Source organism: Anastrepha ludens, chromosome 6 (genome assembly GCF_028408465.1).
Source record: "Anastrepha ludens isolate Willacy chromosome 6, idAnaLude1.1, whole genome shotgun sequence".
Lineage (NCBI taxonomy): Eukaryota > Metazoa > Arthropoda > Insecta > Diptera > Tephritidae > Anastrepha > Anastrepha ludens.
Genome location: NC_071502.1, coordinates 28403525 through 28431404, shown reverse-complemented (window position 1 = coordinate 28431404; position 27880 = coordinate 28403525). Strand labels below are relative to the sequence as shown.

Sequence of the window (27880 nt, the reverse complement as noted above, 5' to 3'; positions counted from 1 at the left end):
TACTGTAGTTCATTTAAAGCCTTAAAGTCGCCGCGTATTGTACGAACAAGTCAGCGAGCCTAAGAAACGACGCAACACAGCTAAAAAAGGGCAAACTTTAAAAACGAAACTGATTTTCTATAACTTAAGTGAAAAGGAATTATTGAATAATTGAGAAAAGTGCTAATTAAATGATTTGAGTTAATTGATATGAAAAATACTTGGCGCTCAAGCTTGAACAGAAATAGAAATAAAATAACTGAAACTTAATTAACAGTTTTGAAAAAGTTTTAAAAAGATTTCATAGTTCACACAAAAGAATATTTCAAATAAGCACGAAAATGATTATACAAAAAATGGTGAGTGTTATGGCAGTGCAAGATTTTGAATATTTTCAGTATCGAGTGAACTTAATTTATCAGTGGATTTGGGATATTTGACTGCGTTTTAAAATTAAAAATATATAGAAAATATAATTAAAAAAATAACAAAAATAAAAAAAAATAAAAATAAAAAAATAGAAATAAAAAAATATAATAAACTAAAAATATAAAAAAATTACAAAATAAAATAAATTAAATAAAAATAAAAATATCTATAATTATTTATACAAATATCATATATAGCGTACACACACATGCATGCAAGGATTTAAAAACTTCAAAACAAACAGCAGAAAAATATTTCACCAGCCTTTGATAAATTTAGAGTGGTGGTATTTAAAATAATTTCTAACTAACGGCTGCCGACCTGATCCGTCTTTTCTCATTTCATTGGTAAACCAGTTGACACAGGTAATCGTAGTCTGCACGCCGTTTACGAACCATACAAAGATCCAGCATCTTCTCTTTACAGAGTGCTACAAGATTTATACCACTGGAGTCTTCCACGATTCCCTTTTTGTACTCGACGGAATAGCTCTTTCGTTTTGTACTCATTTTTAACGCATTCTTTTTGTCACATTGTTTTAAGTAGGGATTGTTTTCGGGGGATGTCTTATTTTACAAAAAGGTTCCAGCTCGTGATTATTATCTAATTCGTTAGGTACCGTCTTGCAGTTTTACGGGTCCATATATTTTTCGCAATATTTTTCTTTCAGATTTCAGCTTAGCTGATTAATGTCAGTAGTTTTTAGCGTCCATAGTTCGCGACTATAGGCAAGCACGCGCCGGTCCAAGGTTTTGTATATCCTCAACTTTTGGTCCCGAGGAAATAATTTAGACTTTAGCAGCTTCTTAGTCCAGGGAAGCCATAGAGAGACTAGCCGCTGTTTACATGCAATTCGAACAAGAAAATGACGTACTGAAACCTTTAAATTCGATTAACCATGACATCGCTGTGGACATGAAAATACGGATAAACAGGAGGTGAAATATGATAATTTAGCCACTTGTAGAACCGCGAAAATCATGTGCACACAAAATGCAGATAAATGCGCTAGATTCGTACTAGCCCAGTCTATAAAGAAAAGCAGAGCTATCGTAGGTATACTGACAGGCCACAATTTGTTAGCGGCACACGCATACAAGAATTGCACACAATGATAGCTGCAGATTTTTCAATGAACTAGAAGAGAGGGCAACTCTTGAAAACCTTCTATGTTCTTGCCCTGCATTAGCTAGAACCCGAATGCAATATTTAGAAGCTCTACAATATGAGAGGTTAGAATGTTTCTCGAGGTTAGACCCTCAGAGCTGACTAAGATTCACAAAAGACGCAGGCTTATTAAAAGAAGCCTACTATAAGGAAACGTAAGGGCCAAGCTCTATCTGGTACCACTAAGGACCAACAGGTCTACATATGTGATGGCTTTCAGCCAGCCAGGTCAACCTAATCTAACCTAGGCAGCTTCAAATGAGAAAAGTAAGATTGATTTGCTGCTAAAACTCTATCATTTATTGTCAATGATCAATGATCCTTTTCGGCTGAAATATCCAGGTAAGTAAATCCTGGTAAACGCTCGAATGCATAGTCTCTGATCGGCAGGGCGTCATTCCTTAAACCGGAGCTGGATTGGGCCATAAACTTTATATTCTCTGCGTTATTGCTTAGCCCAGTATTTCGTATTATTTTTCTAGTTTTAGAAACGCACTCTTTAATTCACTTCTGCCCTTCGCCATAATAAGCGTATTATCTGCATAAGCACAAAGCTGGAATGGCTGGTTGTATTCACTACCATTTGGATATATTTGGACTAAGTTGTATAAAGTTGACAGCTGGTAACATAAAATTTATTTGTCACTGGTGTCGAAACATCAAAATTTGGCATTCGAGTTTGGCAGCACTTTTCTCGAGTTCTCAGGGCTCAGTGAAAGTAAATTTTCCGTAGCCATAGTGGAGCGTTGCTTTCGTAACTTCGCTACGACGAACTCAATGATAAGGCTAAATAACTTTTTAATAAACAATATTAGGCAGATAGGAATCTCAATAATAAATAATAATAATATAATTGTAACTTAATGCTGTATTTGTAACAAACTGTATTTCTTGATTCGCTTAGCTTACTTGGTATAATATAAAAAAGGGCGATTTGAAAAGTTGTGACTGATTACTTTCAATGCCTTATATGTTTTGGTACTCGACATAACGAAACCCTCCGAATATCTGATCACATACAAGACTTTGCACCAACCTATTAGGTGCATCGAAGGCTTTAAGTCCATGTTTATGATTGTTTGGTCCGGTTTTTCGAGTTAAATAGTCTTCTTTAGGATGGTTTCCTATGTAGAAGCCCACGCAAGTCACGCAAGTGGGTAAAGTTACTGATTGCCATTCACTTGGAAGTGGCCAGGACGATTCTTCAACATATGGTTCAAGCAGCTCACAACTTCCGGGATTAGCCCAAGTATCCTCTGGTTATCTTTCGAACACCCGTTCGGGATTGAACCAACATGAGAAGGCGAAGCATCCCAGGATAGCTGGTTGTTGGCTGGGTTTGGGACCCCCTCTATTAACAGCTTTGTACAAACCCTCGGATGAGAACTTCCTATACTGATGACGACCCCTGTAAACGAAATAAGGACTACGATTTGAGGGCATACGCCTGAAATGTCCGGTCCCTTAATGGGGAAGGTGCCTCTGCCCAGCTGGTTGATGTCCTCGTGAGAGTAAAGGCTGACATCAGTGCCATTCAAGAGATGCGATGGACGGGGCAAGGCAAGAAAAACATAGAACCTTGCGACGTCTACTACCGCTGCCATCTAAAGGAGCGCAAATTCGGTGTCGGATTTGTTGTGGGAGAGAGACTTCGTCGCCAAATACTGTCGTTGACTCCGGTGGACGAGCGTCTCGCAATAATCCGCATCAAAGCGCGATTTTATAACATCTCGCTCATTTTCGACGGAAGAGAAGGACGATGCGACCAAAGATTCCTGCTATGAGCGCCTAGAACGTTCCTATCAGCGCTGCCCCCAGCACGACATAAAAATCGTGCTTGGCGACTTCAACGCCAGGGTGGGCAAGGAAGGAATTTTCGGTCGATTTTGATCATGTTTAACAAAGCACGCTGCCGTTTCGTTCTCGTGCTAACCGGCAACAGTTGGAAACATCAAGTGAAGCCAAGTCCTTCTCCACCGGATCTTTCCAATGTAAAGGAGATCTTTTTCTTCCTCTGCTATCATCAGCTGGTACCACATTGAATACTTTCAGAGCCGGGACGTTTTTTTTTACATTGACATGACCCAGCCAACGAAGACGCTGGATCTTTATTCTCTGCGTTATGTCTATGCCGTCGTAAAGCTCATGCAGCTCATTGTTCACTCAGCCTCACAGAGTGTTAGTTTTGTTCGTCGAGAGAGAACTTTACTACTCAGTTGCTCACGTTACCGACGTAAAATAATTTTACACAAACCGAAACCGTAAGCTGAAAGTAAAATAATTTTACACAAACAAAATACCGTACACCGAGCTACCGAGTGCCAAGTTTGGTGTAAAGATACCTATTTTTTTACATACTTATATCGGAGGTTGAATTAGTTTTAAAGGTGACACACAGATGGCGCTATTTATCACTTTATCGCGTTGGCAATACTGAATATATATTCATGACAAAGCCTCATCCCTAGGCTTTGTTTATCAGTATCTGTCATTTCGCTGAAGTATAAACAACGCAGTGTTTTCGTGCTCCGAGTATGTCAACTTTCGTGCCGTCGAAACGCAATTTGCGGGAAGCTTTGCTTTTCTGCTTCAATTTGAAAAAAAATACAGCCCAAGCCCGTGAATTGCTGCAGAAGGCCTACCCAGACCATACTCCGTCGATTTCAACATGTGAGTACTGGTTTCGACGATTCAAAAGTGGTGATTTTCACACCGAAGACAAGGAGCATCTTGGCCAGCCCAAAAAGTTCGAGGACGCGGAATTGGGGGAATTGATAAACGAGGACTCGTGCCAAACCTAAGAAGAGCTTGCTGAATCATTGGGCGTTGATAAATCAACCGTTTGCCAGCGTCTAAAAGCGATGGGAATGATCCAAAAGCAAGGACATTGGGTCTCGTACGAGTTGAAGCTGCGCGACGTCGAACGGCGACTTTTTACGTGCGAATTGCTGATCGAGCGACAAAATCGGAAGGGTTTTTTGCATCGGGTGGTGACTGGCGACGAAAAATGGATCCACTACGATAACCCAAAACGCAAAAAATCATGGGGTTTGCCCGGCCACGCATCAACGTCGACGGCCAAGCAGAATATTGCTCTGCATTTGGTGGGATCGTATATTTTGAGCTGCTCCAACCGGGCGAAACAATCACGGGGGATCGTTACCGACTGCAATTGATGCGTTTAAGCCGGGCATTGAAAGAAAAACGGCCGGAAACGGTAAAAAGGCACGACAAGGTTATTTTGCAACATGACAACGCTCGGCCGCATGTTGCTCAACCTGTCAAAAAATACCTTGGAACGCTTGGCTAGGAAGTGTTACCCCACCCGCCGTATAGTCCAGACATAGCTCCCTCCGATTATCATTTGTTCCGGCATATGAGTCTCGATTTGGCGGACCAGCGGTTCTCCTCGTACGAGGCTACCAAAATTTGGGTTGAGTCATGGATAACCAAGCAGCGGCCAGAATTTTGGAGAAACGGCATCCGGAAATTGCCCGAAAGATGGGCGAAAGTTGTAGCTAGCGATGGCCAATACTTCGAATAAAATATTTTGTACCGTTTTTTCACAATAAAGCCCCAAATCTTCGAAAAAAAACCTTTAAAACTAATTCAACCTCCCCAATACATAAACCTGGATATAAGTTAGGGCATTTTGAATTTGGGGATTTTCATTTTGAGGATTCTGTGCTTGGTGATACTTTTCAAGCAGGGAATTTTGTGTGTGAGGATTGTATTTGAGAAGACTTCAAGCCTCTCCCTACTTGCATATATACTGTAACCTACAAATAAACCAATTTCAGTAAAATGGGGGACAATGTCCAAAATATTGTACTTGAATCACTTGACATGAAATCGCCCATTGGATATTTTCATTCATCGAACGCTATCGAAACCACACCATCCAAGCTGTACAGCATTTTCTGCTCGTTTGCGGTTGCTTCGCGGAATCACTTAGGTTGTATTAAATAATAATTTATTTCTATTAGTACGAAAGTGTTAATTTCAAATGACAACAATGGAGCAGCAACTTCAAGGGAGATACTTAGCGATAACATTACAACAAAAACAATGCCATACGCATCGGCCGCAGCAACAATTGTTGCACAGCACACAAAATGTGTATACAGCAAGTAGCCAAAAACCTATAGTACAAAGGTGTAGAGTGTTTAGAGTTCTGCGGAAGACTTCATATTTTTAGCTTTTGCTGTTTACCTAACAAGTAAGCGCTACTTCTAAGCAAATAGGTGATGTTGATGATTTTCGATACATCGCAAAAACAGGAATAATTCTAAGAATGCCCGAGTAGTAATCAAGAGCGCGTTTACGCCTTTCGTGAGTTCGTGTTTGTCTGTGTGTTTGTGTATTTTCCTGCTCATATTTTGCGGTTTCTTTGTATTTGTCTTTTTTAGAAGTCAAATTCATACACCCATGACACTGAACACTAATCGCTGCCAGTGTCATTGCCATTGCCGGTGTCAATAGCGCCTGGCTAAGGTATTAAATTTGCGCTCAATTCCAATGCATGCAGAAAGAATTGTTTATATTCCTGTATACCCAGAATTTTTAATGAAGTCAATAAATAAGTAATAGACACATATTTGAATGTGGATGTGTGTGTAAATATATTTTTTCTTCGTTTATATATTTATACTTATACTCTTCTGCATTTAAATTTATGAACGAGTACAGTTTCTTCTCATTATAAAAACAAATAAATGCCTACTGCGCAGCTTACTCTTATGATGAATTGAAGGGTGATTCAAATGAAAGTATTTTCAAGTTTTAAAATGCAAATAAAATCAGCAATCGAATTGAAAGATTACTTTTTTTTATACATTTTATAATTTATTACGTACTCTTCCAAAGCTATTTCGCAACCCTCAAAGTGGAAATCCTCAGATAAAATGCACTACTCCAGAATTCTTCTTACGGTCTTGCATCTTTTCTTTGGACTCCAAGTAGCGCACACTTACTATACTCGTATGTAGTAGCATGGAATGGTTTTTATAATAGGGTGCTTATGAAATGTGTCGGATTTTTGATCTCGGTTATCTTGCGGAGAGTGTTAAGAGAAGGACTGAGTGTTACCTGAGCTTCTGAATGAGCTTTTTTACGTTTTTCTTCATCAATGTGGTGTGGCTGAATATATTTTGATAAATTCATTGAGCCTTGCGGCGAAAATAATCGTTCTTATTGGGATGATATTTTTGATGGCTCTATAAGGTTCTCATCATGGGCGTTCTAACGTATGGCGCAGAAGCTTGGACGATGACAACATCCGATGAGGCGTCCTTGAGAGTGTTTTAAAGAAAAATTCTGCGGAAGATTTTTGGACCATTGCACGTTGGTGGCGCCAAGTGTCGTAGACGATGGAACAATGAGCTGTATGAGCTTTACGACGACATAGACATTGCGCAGCCACGAAAGATCCAGGGGCTACGTTGACTGGCTATTCGATGCGGTACCAGCTGGTGGTAGCAGAAGAAGGTCTCCTCTGCGTTGGAAAGATCAGTTGGAGAAGGGCATGGATTTATTTAGTGTTTTCAATTGGCATCAATTAGTACAAGAAAGAAACGACTGCCACGCTTTGTTACACTCGGCCATAATCGCGTCAGCCGCATATAATTGGCGCTTATACTTCTGTTAGGTTTTTGGCCGAGCTCCTCCTCCTATGTTTGGCTTGCATCATGATGTGGCTCCACAAATGGAGGGACCTACAGTATTAAGCTGACTCCGAAAGGCAAATATTTTTTTATGAGGACTTTTTTCTTAGCAGAAATAAACTCGGAGGTTTTCCATTGCCTACCGAGGGGCGACTGCTCTTAGAAACAACTTTTAGACATACGCTCCTGAAACGAAAAAGCCAGAGGGGCATTCGGGATGTTGTACCCTGTATGGTGAAACAACACCCTGAGTTCCAGTATAAACGTTCGGCGCTTCAAGTCAAATGTACTACCGGTACTGCTGTACAGCAGCTCTACCTGGAAAATCACCACCGCTACTAGTTTTTATCAACCGCTGTCTAAAGATTATATTCCGAATTTTGTGGCCAAAAATAATGCCAAACAAGGATTTGCTCGAAAAATCAAACATGGAGCCGATACACATTTGGATTAGAAGATAGAAATGAAAGTGGATTGACGACACTTTCCACAAAGAGGGCGGTAATATAGCGAAGAAGGTAAAGGAATGGAATCCACTCCCAGCGAGAGAAAGAGCGTCTGGCAGGCGAAGGGAAACCTGGAAAAGAACTGTGCATCGCGAGACGGCTCAACTCGGACTAAGCCGGAAGCAGGTGAAGGCGTTATCCAGCAATCCAACGAGATGGCGCGTGCTCTATGTGCCGCTAGGGACTTTTTAATATACAGGATGAAGTCCAAAATAAACAAGACTGAGCTAAAATAGAAACGACCGGAGCTTTGTTCTGATAATTTCGAGTTTATTTATTCAAAATAGTCCCCTCTGGCCTCGATACACTGTTTTCCGCTATCTAAAAGCTTTTCGAAAGACTGTTTCAGGTCATTGAACGGAATGTCTTTCAGGAATTCGGTATCTGCAACAAGCGCCAGCTTTAGACGAATGCTCATGCAACAAGCGTTTCAAAACGCCAAGATAGAAAGTTGCATTGACGGTTTGGCCCGTTGGCACAAACTTCTTGTGGACAACTCCATTGGAATCGTAAAATCAAATGAGCATCGACTTGATTTTTCACTTCTCCAAACGCCAGTTTTTGGGTGGTGGCTCATCTGGGAGCTTCCATTTGGCACTTTGACGTTTAGTTTCAGGTTCATGTTGGAAGCACCACGACTCATCAATAGTTGCAATATTTTAAAAAAAGTTCTCGTTTTTTCTCGCCTCTTTAATGAGGTCTTTCAAATGTTGAGCTCTGAGCAATTTTTGGTCCTCAGTTAACTTGTGCGGAATAAAACGTGTACCGACCTTTCTTAAGCCCAAATGATCAGTTAAAATGCGATAAATCGATGGTTTGGAGATATTCAACTCCGATTCCATGAATTTCAACGATGATTTCGGTTCAGTTTTGATGAGTTTACGAACAATTTCGACCGCCTATTAAAAAAAAACGTTTCCTTCATTTTGGTGTTTCACCGAGATTCGATCCTTCGTTCCCTCTGAATGCCAAATGGTAGACAAGCACCACCCATTCGGCTACGGCGGCCGCCTCTGTGTGTAAATAGGCACTCATAAATTAAACTCAGTTTCGTAGCAAATTTGTCTTGTAAACAATGGAGGGGGCAGCTAAGGAATATCGGCAATGGAGTGACTGCATTACAAAAAAGTGGTAAAAGTGCAAGTGAGATTTACGATTTACAGCGTCGTTCTGGACCAATTCCATTTTAGCTGCCCCGTCAGCACTCCAACCAATATTTTATATTCTTTCCTTGGGAGTGATAAAATAAAGTTGGTTGTTTTCATGTTGCAAGCTCGTATCATTACTTTGGCAATCCTGTGAGAGGTCGAGGCTTCCCATATAGACTGTCTTTGTAAAGTTAGTTCCTCATCTTGTGTCGTCTTCAAAAGTGATAGTGAAGGATGTATGTTTGACGTACTCATCAAGCTCATCAACTGTCTAATTTCCCTCTATTCCCTTGTGCGCTGTTACCCATTAAATTGGCAGCTTTGTATTATATTATCGCAGAGTAGTTGTATGAGCTTTACGACGACATATCGCAGCATACAAAGATACAGCGGCTAAGTTGGCTGGGTCATGTCGTCCGAATGGCTACAAACGCTCCGGCTCTGAAAGTATTCGATGCGGTATCAGCTGGTGATAGCAGAGGAAGAGGAAACCTGCTATGCGTTGGAAATATCAGGTGGAGAAGGACTTAGCTTCATTTGGTGTGCCTAACGGGCGCCGGTTAGTACGAGAAAAAAACGACTTTACCGCTTTGTTCAACTCGGCCAAAAGCGGGAAGCGGTTATCGCGCCAATTAAGAAGAAGATTATGGCAGAGCTCGTCCATTTTGGACCTACAGTGTCGCACGCAATCCGAGCTAGTCATTACAGCCATTATTGCTTTCATAGTAGCCTGATGATCGATGAAGATGTTTGGGCGAGTGTCGAAGGAAGTGAACTCCAACGCTAATTTACTTGATTTGGTTGCAGCATAAATCTCAGCTGAACAGTTACAGTGATTAGGAAGCCTGAAAGACGTTTGGAGATCAAACTGCGGGCAGCAGACAGCCGCTCCGACACTTTGCGTCATTTAAGATCCATCTGCTAGGAAATTATATGTATAGTAATCGGATTCTAAACCCTCCTGCCAGCCATTCTGTTCTATTACAAAACTCTCTCTTTGGCCTCTTGCCAAAGTTTACTTGTGGAATAATGTAGTCTGACCTTCCGTTTATGTCATCAGTAAAATATCGCCAAGCAGTAAAATATAAACTAAAAATACCTTCAATTAATTTTTTGTTTTTTTGGAATATTAAAAGTTGTCAGTATGTTTTTATGCCGCATATAAGTTCAGAATACATTTGCACGTCTAGGTGTCTCGTTACAGTCCGTTAACCTTTGGCTGGCTATTATAAATTATTAGTGTTTTACCTGCTTAAATAAACAAAGATATAAAAAAGACTAAACGAGTGGGTATTTTCCCTACATTAGAATTTGGACCAACAAACATGAATGAAATTTCCTGTTGTTGCCCAAATTAATAAAGTACCGATATGTCCACATATGCATTTTGTTTTCATAGTATAGAGTAAATTTGAGCGTCCGTAAACAACTTGAAGGCCACATTTTAACTCCTTTAAGTTAACCTATTTAGGTAATTATTTTTTTCCCCCATATTATATTCATCTATGTATGCATGTATGTATGTATCATAAGTGCGAGTATACTTTTATACCCCGAATTTATTGTTCTAATTAGCTTTTAGCTGGCAATTACTGTTGCGCTTAGTTTGCTTTGAATTTAATTACATTGTTTGAGGTTATGAGCATCTTTTTCATGTGCCGTCTAAGGCCTATTTATACCCAGTGCACACGAGTGCACTAAGGACTTTATTTGAAATAGATCAAAGCAAAAGAGACAGATATAAAGTTTAAATAGAAAAAAACAATATTTATAGACTAAAAAAACACAATTTAGCCCTGCATGTTTGCCCTTGCGTGTGCACAATAACTTGAATAAAAATTACGAAATCTGAAATAACCTTGGCACACACACCTCCTCTTTTTGTGACGTGCGTCTTGATGTTGCTCAAAAAATGGAGGAACCTACATACAGTTGCAAGTCGACTCCGAATGGCAGAAATACACTCATTGCCTGCCGAGGGGCGACCACTATTAGAAAATAACTTTTTCTTCATTTTGGGCTTTCTCCGAGATCCGAACCTATGGTCTCTCTGAATTCCGAAGTAGTCACGCACCAAGCCATTCGGCGGCCGCTTTTGGCATAGGAAGAGCTGAAATGGAGCGTTTTGAAAAAAAAATAAAAAATACCTAAATACAAGGTAAAACTTGACGGAGGGGCACCTAAACTAGTGGCATATGCCGATGACATAGCTATAGTAGTTACGGGAAAGTACCTGGACACCATCAGTAATGTGATGAACAACACTCTCAAAACGATACACCAATGGGCATCTCGCACAAGGCTAGGGATAAACGCCGGAAAAACGGGCATGGTACTTTTTACCAGGAAGTACAAAGTTCCGGCGTGGAACCTATCGAAGCTAGGCAACAACGAACTACTTCTCAAAGACTATGCGAGGTACCTCGGAGTAATACTGGACAGCAAATTGCTGTGGAAGCACAACGTTGAGGAGAGGGTGAAGAAGGCCAGTAATGCATTGTACGCATCTAAAAGAATGCTGGGCGTTACTTGGGGTCTATCACCGTCTCTGATGCTTTGGCGCTACACAGCAGTAGTCAGACCGATATTGCTGTATGGAAGAGTATGGTGGACTGCGACAAAAAAACTGACATACTTAATGCCGCTAGAAAGGATTCAACGCCTCGCTGCTCTGTGCATAACAGGAGCGATGAAGACCACTCCAACGGCGGCGCTGGAAAAGATACTCAGCATGCCACCTATTGGCCTCATGGCGGAAAACCTGGCAGCGAAATCCGCGAGGAGGCTAATGGCTGCGGGGGTATTCACCTGCAGAACCTTCTGTCACAGCTCAATAGAAAAGTGGAGCTCAGGTGGCACGGACTACATGACTCCGTACTTTAATTGGGAGAGAAGGTTTCGCACTACAATTGAAGAGGAGGGATGGCACAAAGGCATGAAGCCTGGCTATAGAACTTTTCACATCTATACAGACGGCTCGAAAACTCCAGACGAAGTGGGAGCGGGTATTTACTGCTCAAAACTAGAAATAAGGCAGCCTATCAAGCTGCCAGACCACAGCAGTATATTCCAAGCGGAAGTTTTTGCTGTGGGGAAGGCCGCGGAGCTAGCCTACTCTAGAACAAGAAAGAACTCAACAATTAATATTATATATACGTGGACAGTCAAGCAGCAATAAGAGCAATAAGCTCATATTGTATTAAGTCCAAAAATGTTCGACGAAGCATAAAAATGTTTTTGATGAGTTCGTGCGTTGGAAGTTACATCCCTAGCTGATTTCTAGTGAAAGTTTGGTGGCATTCGGTTCAGTGAAAGCGAAGTTATTGCGTCTAAAGTGTCTGTATGTTGGTGTCATCGGTACAAAAATGAGTTTCGAACAAAGAGATAATAACAAATTTTGTTTTAAAATCGGTAAAACCTTGGCCGAAACATTTGAATTGATGAAAAAAGTTTATGGCGATGATTGTCTATTTCGTGCCAGAGTTCATGAGTGGTTTACACGTTTCAGAGCTGGTTGTGAGGACATAAATGACAATGCACAAACGAGCCGCCCAAAATCAGTAATCACCGAAAACACCAACGAAATTGTTCGTAAATTTATCAAAAATGAACCGAAATCATCGTTGAAATCCATGGAATCAGAGTTGAAGATCTCGAAAGCATCGACTTATCGCATTTTAACTGATTAACTGATCATTTGGGCTTACGAAAACTCTGTGCACGTTTCATTCCGCACAAGTTAACTTAGAACCACAAATTGCTCAGAATTCAACATTCGAAACATCTTCAAGAGACCATTAAAGAGACGAGAAAAGACGAGAACTTCCTTTACAACATTGCAACTGGTGTCGAAACGTGGTGTTTCCATTATGAACCTGAAACTAAGATGGTGAACCTGAAATTAAGTGTCAAAGTGTCGAATGGAAGACTTCAGATGAGTCACCACCCAAAAAATCGGGTTTGGAGAAGTCAAAAATCAAGTCGATGCTTATTAGTCTTTACGATTTCAAGGGGATTGTCCACAAGGAATTCGTGCAACGGGCCAAACCGTCAATGTAATTTTTTATCTTGGCATTTTGAAACGTTTTTTGCGTCGCATTCGTCGAATTCGCCTGAATACCGCGAAGGAGCAAGCTGGTGCTTATTGCAGATAATGCACCCTCTCATCGATCCACTTTTGTGACTGATTTTTTGACTAGAAATCGCATTTTAACCATCAATCACTCACCGTATTCGCCTGATGTGGCTCCCTGTGACTTGTACCAATTCGGAGAATTGAATTTAACCATGAAAGGAAAACGTTTTTCCAAATGGCTTGTAACGACATCCTAAAGGACATTCCGGTCAATGACCTGAAACACTCTTTCGAAAAGCTTTTAGATCACTCAAAACAATGTGTCGAGGCCAGAGGGGACTATTTTGAATAAATAAACTCGAAGTTATCAGTTTGTATTCAGCTCAGACTTGTTTATTTTGGACATCATTTGAAACATACAAATTTGAAGACTTTTCGTTAAATCTACTTATGCACTTTTTACCTTTACCATCAATTCCAAAACTCTTGTTGTCCTTACCCCATTGAACTCTTAAATTACGCGGAATTGGTGTACAAAAAAAAAACCGCGCAAACGCAACTACAATACAAAACACTTAAAAGCCATAGGACTTTAAACACACGCATGCACGCACATTCATACATAGCACATAAATACGTGTGGAAGTGCGTACTAATTCTCGCTTATTATGCAATAAAACGCCCTTCTGAGATAACAAGTTTTAATGCTTTTAGCATATCAACATTCCGACAGCTTCTTCCTATTTATCTTTGCCAACGCTTTGTGCCAGTTGTCAACACAAAAGACATGCCGAACAAAACCGGCCAAGACCCCAAATAAACTTGACCTGTCAGCCAGGCAAAAAGCAATGTGTGTAGGTGTTTTCACATGTTTTCGCACACAACCGCAATATCGATGCACAAGAAGTTGTGTTGTTAGCAACGTACGAGCGCGAAGGTGACATTTATGTATACACACATACATACATATGTAGGCAATGGATTTTATTTGATATATAGCGTTCAACATCGAGAAGAGATTAATATTATTATTAAATATAAGTAAAAAGTGGCGAAGGCGCAAATATTTATAACAATAAAAAATTTATTACTTCAACCTACGCAAAGGTTCGATGTAAAACGTAAACAATGCGAGTAAATCAAGGAGGATCGATACCAGGTTTCCTCGTTATTTATGGTGAAAAAAAATTTTTGAAGGAAACTTTGGATTGTACGGCATTCGTTTTGGGTTTCTCAAAACTTAGCTTTAGCTTAGTGAAACAAAAAACGACTGCCAAATTCGCTCAGTACACCTACAACATTTTTTGCACCATGCGAGCAAATAGGTCTGCTAGTGAATTGTTACAAATTATCAAGCTTTCGTGTTCTTGTATCCTAACAACTTGCAAAGTAGGGGAAAGTGAGAGAACAAAATGGTATATCATTTTGAGGGGAGTTGCAGGTTTTTACTAGGTGAATTTTTAATTCTAAGAATTTGCAAACAAGAAAAACAGCTGATTGCAAAGTAAAAATAAAAACGATTTAAAATTTGCGAACTGAGTCAAAATTCTAAATTTAAATAAAAATCGGGATTAAAATGGAGAATGTAAGTAAATATATTTTAGATAAAATTTATAAATTTGATTTCAAGTCATACATTAAGTAGGAATCGGCCAATGATTTAGAGGTATGTGCTTCTGAAGCAGTTCACCGTTCCAGTCACCGTTGCTGCACTTTCCGAAATACAAATCGAAAGATTTCAAGGTATCTCTTGTGTTTTATGCTTTGTACTTCTTGGTTATTAACTAATTTCGCAATTTATGAATATATATAAATGCATAGACGGAAGCAGATGTGACGGAGGAAAATATGAGAAAGCTGTGATTGCAACAACAATACATTTGGTAATGGAATGTTCTTCATCTGACAGCGATGATGGAATGCAACAAATTATTGTGGACAAAATAAAGACATGTGATGTTAAGCTGGTTATTTTATATTTTATTTGCTTAATTTTTTTTTAATTTAATCCGGAGTAGCGGACGCCGTAGCAGAATGGGTTGGGGCGTGACTGCCATTCGAGGGTGCGTAGCTTCGAATCTCGGCGCAAACAGTAAAATGAAAACGTTTTCTAATAGCGGGCGCCCATCGGCTGGCGATGACAAACCTCTGAGTGTATTTCTGCTATGAAAAAGCTCCTCATAAAAAATATTTACCGTTCGGAGTCGACTTAAAACTGTAGGTCCTTCCATTTGTGGAATAACATCAAGACACTCGCCACAAATGGGAGGAGAAGCACGGCAAAAAACCTAACCTTATTGTGTATTCTATTTTAATTTAGCTTAACTAAAATTTTTTAAAATTGTTTTTTGATTTTTTCCCGCCAACAATTTAATCAGCTGTGCGTAAAACGTTACCGGTTTTGCATTCAAGTACTTTTTTTCATATTTTACTCTTTGAGACCGAATTCTCGGAAATTAAGTTACTGGCAAGTTACTGGATAATTTTTACATGAAAAGTTACTGAAACATTTTTACAAGCCACAACGCCTGAAAGGACTGGTGTGGCGTTCCGATGACAGTCGGTTCAACGTACCGGAACGATCCATATTTCCTTCAATGAAAACGAAGTTTCCAACTCCTGTGGCTGTAACTGCTCCCCAAACCCTGACACTGCCACCACCATGATTTACAGTCGAAATCAGATTCCTAGGATCCATGACAGAGTTTGGTTTTCTCCAAACTTTGGCTTTGCCGTCGTAACCAAATATGTTGTATTTTGACTCATCAGTGAATAAAACTAGTTTCCAAAATTCAATTCCCTTATTAAGGTGCTTTTTTGCCAACTCCAGATGAAGCTTTCGGTTTTTCTCGCTTATAAGGGGCTTCTTGTGAGGACTTCTGCAGTTGTAACCTTCATTATTAAGGGCCCTGCTTATTGTACGTGGGTGGGTAACAATTTGATACCTCTCGGTTACCTCCTGGGCCTTCGGATTCTGCTTCACTGCTTTGCGAATAAAGAATACATCTCTCCGGTTGAGCTTCTTGGGCCGGCCACTACGCGGCTTACTCTCCAGAGAATTGGATGTTTCAAAGTTTTCTTATTACTTCTGTACTCAACAACTAATTTTGTCAAATCAGTAGAGATTTCTTTGCGGAGCGACATTCTCCGATCGTACACTTCTTCACAAGATAGAATGCCATAAATTTTAAGAAGAATGCAAAGTAGAACAACAAAATAAAACAAACAGTACTTTACAGTTAAGTTTTGTATGTATGTACACTTTTGTCAGTGCATTTTTTGGTTTTTCGTGAATAACTTTTAATGTAAATACTGAAAGTAGTTTTTTTTTTAACATTTGTTATATAATTAGACTTAAAACAAAACTGCATCATTGCATTTCTTTTAAATGCTTTAGATCGGGAGAAATTAAGAAAAAAGGGGTCGTACGGAGAGTTTTGTCCGCAACTGTATATCCGGCCAAGGACTTCAGCAGCATTCCCCATGTATGTATGGGAAATGTTTACGCTACTACAACAACTGGTATGGATTTTTAGTTTTCTAGTTTAATTACTAGCCTCGCACCATCGACCAGATCAAACTGCAGCATTTCAACCCAAAATAAACATGTGCTTATCTGAAAGCGGAGAAATATAATATTACAAAAAGATAAAGAGATTTTAGAAAGATGGCGTAAGCATTTTAACGAACTTTTATATAAGAAACACCCGGACGTGAATTCACCTTGGGAACACATAGCTACGGCTGAAAACAGTATTCTGCCACCAACATGTGACGAAGTCGTTGTGGCTCTTAAGAAACTCCAAAACGGTAAAGCAAGCGGTGTAGACTCTATAGCGGCTGAGCTCTTAAAAGAAGGAGGTGAACAACTGCATAAATATTTGTACCACTTAGTGATAGACGCATGGGAAAGAGAATCTATACCCTCTGATTGGCTGGGATGCATAATCTTCCCAGTGTACAAAAAAAGAGACAAGAGAGTATGTGAAAGTTATCGTGGTATTTCACTGCTTAACTCTGCTTATAAGATTTTTACTAATGTCCTCTATCATCGTGTCAAGGAGTATGCAGATACCATTATTGAAGACTATCAGTGTGGATTCCGCAAGGGAAAATCCACAATCGTCCAGTGCTTTGTCCTCAGTCAAATCTTTGAAAAACACCACGGATATTAAAAGGTTATTCACTGCCTTTTTATAGATTTCAAACAAGCGTTTGATAGCGTCAGGAGAGATAAAATTTTTTACGTACTGCTTAGCCTAGGAATTCCAGCAAAACTTATAAGGCTAATCATCGTTACGCTCACTGATACAAAAGCAAAAGTAATCATCCAAGGGAAACTCAAAGAGTCATTCGCAATTGAATCTAGTGTCAAACAAGGTGATGCACTATCCTCTGCCATATTCAATTTGATGCTGCATTTTGTTATAAAAAAAGTCAACAAAGGTGGTACATTACTAATTAAAACTCCGCAAATATGTGCCTATGCAGACGATATCGCCATTCTTTCGAGGAACACGAACGACATAAATGAAACCTTTTTAAAAATTGACAAAATTGCCAACGATATTGGCCTCTTCGTTAACGAGTGTAAAACGAAATACATGCTAAAATCAAGACGGCACACAAATGCACAGAATCTTCATGTAGGTGCATATACTTTTGAAGCGGTGTAACAATTTAAATATCCAGGTGTTATGTTCACTTGTAGCGGTAACTCAACACCCGCAATCAAAGATCGCGTCAACACCGCCAATAGAGCGTACTATTCACACCTTAGTTTGTTCCGATCTCGTCTTTTATCTAGATCTACGAAGCTGACCATGTATAAAACTCTTATACGACCAATTTTGACATATGGTTGCGAGGTGTGGACTATGAAAATTAATGACAGTGTGCTTATTGCTAACTTGGAAAGGAAATTTTTAAGGAAAGTGTTCGGACCCATTAAAAATGAAGATGGCAGCTACAGAATAAGGTACAACTCGGAATTGAACGAACTTATCCAAGACGAGACAGTTGTGCGTTTTGTAAAGGCGCAGCGTATGCGGTGGCTAGGTCACGTGCTCCCTATGCCTGCTGAATCCGCTGTAAGGAAAGCCATGACTGGAAAGATAATTAGTGCGAAGGTGAAGGGAAGACCGAGAAACCGATGGATAGACGCAGTAGGAAGCGATCTCACAGCAATGAGAATTCGCAACTACGAAGGAAAAGCAAGCAATAGAACACTTTGGAGGAGTTTTGTGAGGGAAGCTTTGACGCACCCCGCGTTGTAATGCTGTGAATGATGATGATACTATCATAGATCGGTTCGAGTGATTTACACTACGGGATATATAGTAAAATATTTAATATACGTTTTGCATAGCTAGTGTTGTATCGTATAACAAAAAAAAAAAGTGATTACCTTTTTTTTCAAAATTTCGAATATTGACAATAGTTTTCGACATATTGACCGCCTCTCATTTGCGCTTAAGTGGCGCACGCATGCAATGTTGACATGCGTGCAAACATTAATTGTGTTGTCACACTTCCAAAATGAGACGAAAAACATTTATCAACGTTAATTGACATAATGTACTCATATTGATATATTATTTCTCTACATGTAAATAAAAAATCTTTAAAAATGTTTCGTTTTGCGTTAACAAAAGTTTAAATGTCACAAATAAACGCTAAGCATTTTGTCGCACGTATTTTGGGTAAAAGTTCATAAGTCGAAAATTTATAACTTGCACTGAAATTACTCATTCTTGCCTCAGCAAAAATAATGAGCTTAGCACATGCAGAAAAACTTGAACACTACTACATACATGTCCATTCACATGCTTTTTTTTTTTTTTTTTATTGTTGAGCAAAGCACTGAAAGCACACCGAAAATTGTGGATCACACACTAAAACCCCACCCCAGCTCCGTTTCCCTCCCTCCACGTTAAGCATGACTTCGCGGGAGGGGGAGCAGTCTATTGCCATTCACATATGTGAGTATATATGTATGTTTGTATATATGTATGAATGTATGTAGAAAAAATAAATAACCATACATTACCGGCACCAACTCCACGTAGGTAGTACCACCATCTGCAAGGTGTATTAAAAATCCTAATACGAGCATTTCAGTAAAGCAATTGCGACTGAGCGAGCATAAGTACACATGACAATAAATGTACAAACTTAAATTCACCTACGTCTATTAAGATAAATAATGAATTGAGCATACACCCACAATACTTTCTCACTAGCGCTCATACACATCCAAATGAACACTTGCATAGGTATACTATGTATCTACTTTTGTTGGAATAATTCATTTACACCTAATCAGTGGTTGAATTCTTCTCTGATTTGTACTTACATACACACAAAACTCTACGTATGTATCCAGTTGTTATGATTAAAGCGCTAGTTCCTACCACTACCACTATAAGCAGTATTTCTCTATTTCAATTTCTTCCCCTTTGCTAAACTCTCGGCTATTTTTTGTAACAGTAACTATCGCAATGTGCGTTTTTTGCATACGTGTGCACATATATGCATACGTACACACATGTGTGCGTGAAGTGTAGTTCGTGTAGTGTATTCGTTCTATTTGCTCATAAAATTGTGATTCGTTTTTGTGTTTACAACACACCTTCAATTATTGTAGTTACACAGCAGCATCCAACGCTCATTAAATTCCATCCTAACTCCATTTTCACCGCTCATCTTCATTGACCGAAACGTATTTTTAGTTGTGAATTGAATTGTTTTCATGCTTCCGTATATGTATGTACATATGTATCTAGTTTTGTGAGCATATAAAACTTTTATTTACAAATTTTTAAAAGAACGGAATTTTCGCTTTTCGTTTAACATGCTCGTGCACGTGGCTTTGTGATACAAGATGATAGCATACATTTTTAGCGCTTTTATAATTATTACGCATTTAATAATAATGAATCAATCGCCAATTCAGTAGTATTTTACATATTTTTTATATTTCATATGTGCAAGTCTACAGGAAAACGCGCCAAACAGACGATTCTTGATTGCCTAATTGTTGATAACGTCGAGATATCGATGTTGAAGGTTGTTCAGGAACAATATTCCCAACAGATCACCAAGGTGTTGGTCTACCAGTGCTTTTTGTATCCTCGCCTATCCCTTTTTATAGCTTCTTGTTACTCATATGGGATTGAAGCCCACGGAAAACGTGATAATCACAAGGTGCAATATGCGGAGAGTTTGGTGGATGCGGCATTAGCTCCCATCCGAGCCCGTTCAGCTTGCCTAATGTTTGCCTTGCGGTATGAGGTCTTGCGTTGTCGTGGTGAAACAAAACTTTGCGTCTATTCACTAAAGACGGTCGATTTTTGGATTTTTGTTAAGTGCCTCATTCAGGTTTGATAGCTGATGGGAATAATAATCAGCAGTTTTCGTCTGGTTTGGTTTCAGAAGTTCATAATAAACAATACCGGCCATATCCCGCCAAATAGACAGGAGAATCTTCTTGGGGTGAAGGCCATCTCTAGGGGTCGGTTCTGGTGTTTCATCTTTATCTAACCATTGGCGTTTACGAACAGGATTATTGTAAAGGATCCATTTTCTACCCCTAGTAACGATACGGTTCAAAAAACTCTCATTTTCAAGCCGTTGCAGCAGCTGAGAACACACATTCACTCTCTGCTGAAGGTTGGCGACGAAAAGTCTATGCGGAACCCATTTCCCCAGCTTTGAAACCTTTCCCAACTGAACCAGGTGCCTGTGAACTGTTCCATGCGATGAATTTAACCTCTGAGCTATCACATGGGCTGTCAAATTTGGCTCAGCTTCCACGAGTTCGGGCAAGGCGTCGGAGTTAAAGACTTCAGGATGACCAGCGCGCGACGCATCCTCCACGTCGCAGTTACCACTTCGAAATTTTGAAAACCACTTTTGCGCAGTCCTTATACTCTCGGTATCCTCTCCGTGAACAGTATTTATTTCTGCAGCAGCAGTTGTTGCATTTTTACTACTTTTATAAAAAAAATACAAAATATGCACGTTCGAAGATTCCATTTTATTTTTTAACAACACGTGCTTCTATCCGCGATTAAAATCACTTGTTGAATGCACAATATATCAAAGAAAATATAAATAGTTCCGTTATACTACGCGAATAATTTTTTGTATGCAAAAATCGTACAAAATTGAAATTATGGGTAAAATACGCACGAACTTATGGACTGACCTGATAAGTCCACCACCGTTATCAATCACTGCTTGAAGGCATCGTGTCATTCTGAATCCAACTAGTTGGGTAAGCTCTTTCTGCGCCATTTGGTTCCATACCGCCATCAACTCTTTTATTGATGTTGCGTCAGTTACTTTACGCGACATTAAACTTCCTACCGGTAGATCTGCAGGCAAAATATATCGCGCGTAGGGCGGCAAAACATTTGTACATTTGTATGTGAAAAACAATAATGCACAAGCGCAAGAACATCAACTTCCTTTCATATGTACATATGCATGTATGCCCAAATAACCTTGACTTATTTATTCACATGTCACAGCACTTCACATTCCTTCAAGAAATCAGATACACATACGCCCTAGTGAACGAGTTTCTTCCTAACAAGTGCAAAAACATTTCTGCTCTAAAGCCTATGTAGGTGTGTATGTATATAAACCCACTTTAAGTCCTAGCATGCATACATACACACATACCTACTTGCGCTCTAAACTTCCTACAAAATAATTGTATTAATATGTAACTGCATCCATGCACGTTCAAACATACATACATGCATATATGCGCGAGCACAGCGCTCCCTTTTTGCTTCCGTGTACTTTTGCCTTCCACCAGTCGATATTCCGAATATTGCACTTACAAAAACCAAATACCTTGATTGACGCAAAAGCAGCAGCAAGCGCAACGGGAAGGTCGTTTTGGCACCACGCATTCCAAAATGTTCTAGAACACAACAAAAAGCGCATTCACTTCATGCCTCAATATGCGTATGTCGTCCAAGCCCAAAATCTAAGCCTAGCGACTACTACAACAAAATAGATACGCAGACGCAGCGGCCATGATGCTTTCAGTCGCTACGGCGCTGAACAATTTAGAATATTACAATATATGGTACAAAAACAAAAAAGAGAGACGTGAATAGCCTGAAGTGTATCTAAGATATATATAAGGTATAGCTCCTCTCTCCTTTTCCTCTACGTTATATCTTTTTTCTCTCTCGCGGAACGAAAATGCCCAAAACGTTGCATGGCCTTGAAATTTTACTCTCCATTATGGCTCGCTCATTGACGCCTAAGAAGTTTCACTTCAAAAAAGTAGAAGAAATTACATGTTTGTGAAAATTCAGTGAATGGCTTGGTAATATTGAGATTTGTGAGACTTAAACTAATCAAACGAATGAAAACGAAATGCCGCGTGTTAAATTGCCTCCAATTGCAGTTTGTTTGCGTTTTTATGCGCAAGATGCCGTGGCAAGAATGTATGTGTTCGTGTGCATAATTTCTTGTATTTGGTTGTTTCCATTGCTTCCGCCTACTCTTCTCCTTCACAAACAAGTAATTCCCCCCGTTTGTTTGTTTATTCATGGGCTCTTACGACACGGCGCAATCTTGTATTCCACCATTCTTGGGACCCATTTTGACGGGTCAAATATGATTGATGTACGACGCCATTGGCAAAAATTATAAACACTCCAATTGGGTAATTAATTTTGCGTCAACTTATATTTCTACATTTGTTTAAAGAAGCAAGAAGTAGATACTTCATGCGAAAAAGAAAGAAACGCCGGCGATCGCCAGCTATTTGGCGAAAGTGCACTTCTTCTATAGCAGAGTTAGTCCCGTTATTTAGTAGCCTTACGTCGTATACCGAGAACAGTATTTCCGCTCATTTTATTTTACCTTCAAAAATACCTCTTCTACTGTTTATAAAAATCGTTTTTCCTTACCTTTCCAGTTCGAACACGTTTCCCGTTCTGAATTATGGAGCTTCGCCACATTACTGGTCATCTCACTCTGCCTCTATGCCTTATGGGATTATATCAAATCGGTGCTGCTCTCGCTGAAACTATCCGGTCCAGAAGCATTGCCCATACTGGGCAATTGTTTGATTATAAAGGAGAAAGACAGTAAGTTGCAATGGGCGTAAGACCGCATCGGTTATCGAGCGCATTTATTTATATCTATATTACTTATTTGGAATAGAATATAATCAAAAAGGGGGTTATATTTACATTCTGTCAAACAAATATCGGGAATTGTACATTTAAAAAGCGCGCGTTACACATCCTTTTATGTCTAAATTGGTTTTGCTGAAATGTTGGTACAACTATCCTCTATAGCGTCACAGGGGCTTAGCGAGATCTGTAATTGACAGAGGATTGTTTTTGGCATTTAATTATATCAGTCAACCGCATATGGGCTCTGCAATTTTCACTATGCATAAAAACATCGAACAAAGAATTTGCCGTAAATTTTGTGTTTTCAAGGGAATTTCATGTGCCGAATCGTTGAAAATGTTGCAGAAAGCCTATGACGAGTGTAATTTATCACGGGTCTACGAGTGGTATAAGGCTTTTGCAGAGGAGTCGTGGAAAATTTGCCCGGATCTGGTCGCCCATCGAGGTCTTCAACGGATGAAAATGTCGACAGTGTCAAAGGAATGGTGCTGGAAAACCATTATTTAAGTTTGCGGGAAGTAGCTCGTGACTTTAGCGTGTCTAACGAATCAATTCGCAACATTTTACACCATTAATTGGGCATGCTCGATGCGTTCCAAGAGAGTTGAATTTCTTTCAAATAAAATCATAACAGGTGATGAAACGTGGGTATATGAGTTTTACATGCAAACCAGTCAACAGGCGTATGGATGGCGCTATCCACATGAGCCGAAACCCAAAAATCCACCTCTAAACTCGGTCAAAAGAGAAAGTCATGGTGCTCGTTTGCTTTGATTTTCATGGTGTTGTGCTCGCGAAATTAGTTCCAAATGGTTCTACGGGAAGTAAAAAATATTATTTGAAAACCATGTGACGTTTGAGCTAGAGAGAGAGAGAGAGAGAATGTACGTAGGAAACGACCCAATTTGTGGGAGGAAAACTCATGGATCATGCACCGTCTCACAAGGCTCCTATTGTGAACACTTGTTTGCCCAAAAACTCGACAAATATTATCGAACAACCCCCGTATTCACCGGATTTAGCCCCCTGTGACTTCCTTTCCCTAAAACTTAAATTGTCACTCCGCGGATGCCACTTTGAGTCGATAGAGGCCATTAAGGAGAATTCGCTGAAGGAGTTAAAGAAGATCTCTTCAAAGGCGTTTAAATGGAGCTTTGATGACTGGACTAATAATTGTCATGTGTGTATTACTTCGAATGGAGCCTATTTTGAAGGCGATAAAATAAATTTTGATGATTAAACAATGACTTTGCGTTTTATTGAACAATTCCCGGTACTACAGAATGTATTTCAGCTTAAACGCCCTTTGTGCCCTCTACTCACCACAATGCCTCTTCTAAACCCAGTTCTCTCAGTATAACAAAGAGTTGGAGCTGGGTTGTGCTGAGCGTGTGCACCTTTCTTCTGGCCCTACCAGGCTTGGATGTCTTATTCACTTTTTCCTTTTCTCCTTCTTTGCAGTGCTTGCGAAACGCGTAGCGACAGCTTTTGGCCTCTACGGCCCGCTAATACGTATTTGGGTGCTACTCTTTCCCTTCTTCGCTGTGCTGCAGCCAGATGATTTGCAGGTCATACTCTCCTCGAAGAAGCACACAGAAAAGGTGTTTATCTACAAATTGATGCACAATTTTCTGGGCAATGGTTTAATAACGAGCAGTGGCGAAAAGTGGAATGCCCATCGAAAATTCATACAGCCGCTTTTCCACTTAACGATTTTGGAACGCTTCATTGGCACCTTCGCGGACGCCTCAGGGGCGCTCTTTGAAAATTTACAGGCATCAGCCAATGAAGAGATCAACATCGCTAAATATATAAACAGCTGTGTTATGGATATATTAAATGGTATGAATTCAAATGTTTAAACACTTCGTTACATTTTCATAAATTTTCTATATATTTTTCGTTGCATAGAGGCTGTTTTGGGCGTGCCAGTGAAGCGACAGGGTGCAATGGTGGACATGGAGCAGTCACCATTCAGGCAGTAAGTGCACAAATATAGTTGGATTTTTCTTCATTTCTGTATTTCTGCATTTCTTCACTTTATCTCTTTCTGTTGTTGTGCTTTCTAGGGGAAAAGTCGTTATCAGCGAACGTTTCTTGCAGCCTTGGCTATTATTTGAGAGCATCTACAAGTTCACCAAAATAGCCTCAGAGGAGCTCAATCAAAAAAAACGGCTCAATGAGTTTACGCGCAAAATGATCAAGCATCGCCGAGAGCTGTTAGCCAATGACAATTATACTGGCCGCAAATGTCTGCTCGATTATATGATTGAAATTTCTAATAACAATGCCGATTTCACCGAGGACGATATTGTAGACGAAGCCTGCACTTTTATGCTGGCCGGTCAGGATTCAGTTGGCGCCGCTGTGGCATTCACACTTTTTCTGCTAGCACAAAATCCCGAATGTCAAGAGAAATGTGCGATGGAAATCAATGATATTTTCATGGGCGATGAGCGGTCGCCCAATATGAATGATTTACGCGATATGCGCTACCTGGAGATGTGCATCAAGGAAGCCTTGCGCTTGTGTCCCAGTGTGCCGTTGATGGCGCGCAAATTGGGCGAAGAGGTGCGTCTGGGCAAATACACTCTTCCTGCGGGCAGTAATATTTTCATTTGTCCCTATGCGACACATCGACTGCCACACATTTATCCCGAACCGGAGAAATTTGAGCCGGAGCGTTTCTCACCGCAAAATACAGAGACGCGACACCCTTACGCCTATATTCCATTCAGCGCTGGACCGCGTTACTGCATTGGCAATCGCTTTGCAATCATGGAAATGAAAACAGTTATTTCGCGTTTGCTAAGAAGTTATCAGCTGCTGCCGGTGCCTGGCAAAACCTCCTTTAATGCAACATTTCGCATCACTTTGCGCGCATCTGGTGGTTTGTGGGTGCGTTTAAGGCCACGCGAACATCCATTGGCCGATTACAGTACCTAATTGAGTGCGGTGAAGAATGGCCTTAAGGCTTCATAAATGATAAGTAAAAGTTGCTATAGTAAATAGGAACAAATGCACAAATAGCCTGAGTTCAAAGCCACTAGCTTTAATTTATTTCGCTTAGTTTAGTTATAACGGTAGCTATAAATAAATAGGTAGGTGGTAACCGTAGGGAAGACATTGAACCTCTGAGCGTGAAAACTTAAGGGGTCCCGGTGGTCTAGAGCTCGAAAATTTAGGGTATTTTCAGGAATTTTATTTTGCAATAAAAAAATGAAAAACGATATTTAAATTTTTTAGGCTTTTGATTTGACTTCTTTTACATACAGAAAATAAAAAAAATTTAGATTTTAATAATTTCAAAAATGATGCTGAATTTGACTCTCCCGAAAAATTGCACCTGCCTGTGTTGTCCATTTTGGCTCTTTTATTTCTCTGAAACACAAAAATCAAAAAGATTATTAATCAGTATGACTTTAGCTATGTCCGGTACTAGAAAAAAAAATTTCACAAAATGGTGCGGTTTGAAATTTGACATTCTAAAAATCGGTTTTTTTTCAGTTTTTTTATAAGAAAATACGAAATAATTGAAATGATAATATGATTCTAGTGCGGACGATAGTCATTGATGTTCTGAACAACATATTAAAAGTTCAGACGATTCGGTTGAGTAGTTTTTTTTTCTGACCACCAGGCCGAAAAAAATGAGTTTAGAATTTGAGGTTCCTGTACCTGTAGAAGCTATTGTATTATATTGGGAGTTTCCGCATGAAAATTTCACAGCATAAAGATTGCATGCTTTGGGAATGATTCAGAAACAGGGGACTTGGGTTCCTTATGAGTTAAAACCAAGGGATGTTGAACGTCGTTTATTCGCCTGTAGACAACAGCGGCAAAAAAAGGGTTTTCTTCCTCGCATCGTGACGAGTGATGAAAAATGATTCATTACATCAATCCAAAGAAAACAAAGTCATGGGGACTGCCCGGGCATGCTTCTACGTCGTCTCCTCGGCCGAATATTCACGCTCCGAGGGTTAGGCTATGTATTTGGTGGGACTAAGTTAGTGTTATTTATTATGAACTGTTAAAACCAAGCGAAACCATCACTGGCGATCGGTATCGACATCAATTGATGCGATTGAGCCGAGCACTGCGCGAGAAGCGGCCGTGATACGCGGAGAGGCATGAAAAGGTGATTCTACAGCATGACAACGCTCGGCCTCACGTTGCCAAACCCGTTAAAACCTACCTGGAAACACTGAAATGGGAAACCCTACCCCACCCGCCATATTCCCCAGATATTGCGCCGTCGGATTATCACCTGTTTCGATCGATGACACATGGTCTAGCTGACCAGCTTACCAGCAGTTCCATTCATATGAAGACATCAAAAAATGGCTTGATCCGTGGATAGCCTTAAAAGATGAACAGTTTTACCGCGACGGTATACGAGATCTACCAGAAAGATGGGAAAAAGTAGTAGATGGCAGCGATGGCAATACTTTCAATGATGCACTTGTAACCATTTTTTCAGAATAAAGTTGTATTTTCATCAAGAAAACAGCGAGAACTTAGTTGCGCACCTAATGGTATAACTTTAAATTAACAATTTTTCTAAGATTTGCTTTTCTTAAAAAAATAAATGTATAATGTACGGCAGTCGAAATCAAATCAATTCTCATAGAACGCAAATTTTCTTGCATAAATAAAATATAAAAAACATTTTTCCATAAAAAACAAATCGTTTGTGTTATGCAAATACGGTGTGATTCTACGAGAACGCAAATTGTCTTGTATA

General features: G+C 39.7%; 1 protein-coding gene across 1 annotated transcript; it reads left to right on the top strand.

Moving 5' to 3' along the window:
- The first annotated feature begins 26 nt into the window (after positions 1-26).
- LOC128867363 (probable cytochrome P450 4aa1) lies at positions 27-27880 on the top strand. The gene is made up of 5 exons (XM_054108513.1): positions 27-338; positions 22914-23085; positions 24598-24978; positions 25048-25117; positions 25206-27880. The coding sequence occupies exons 1-5, from the start codon at positions 321-323 to the stop codon at positions 26080-26082; spliced, it is 1518 nt and encodes a 505-aa protein (XP_053964488.1). The 5' UTR covers positions 27-320; the 3' UTR covers positions 26083-27880.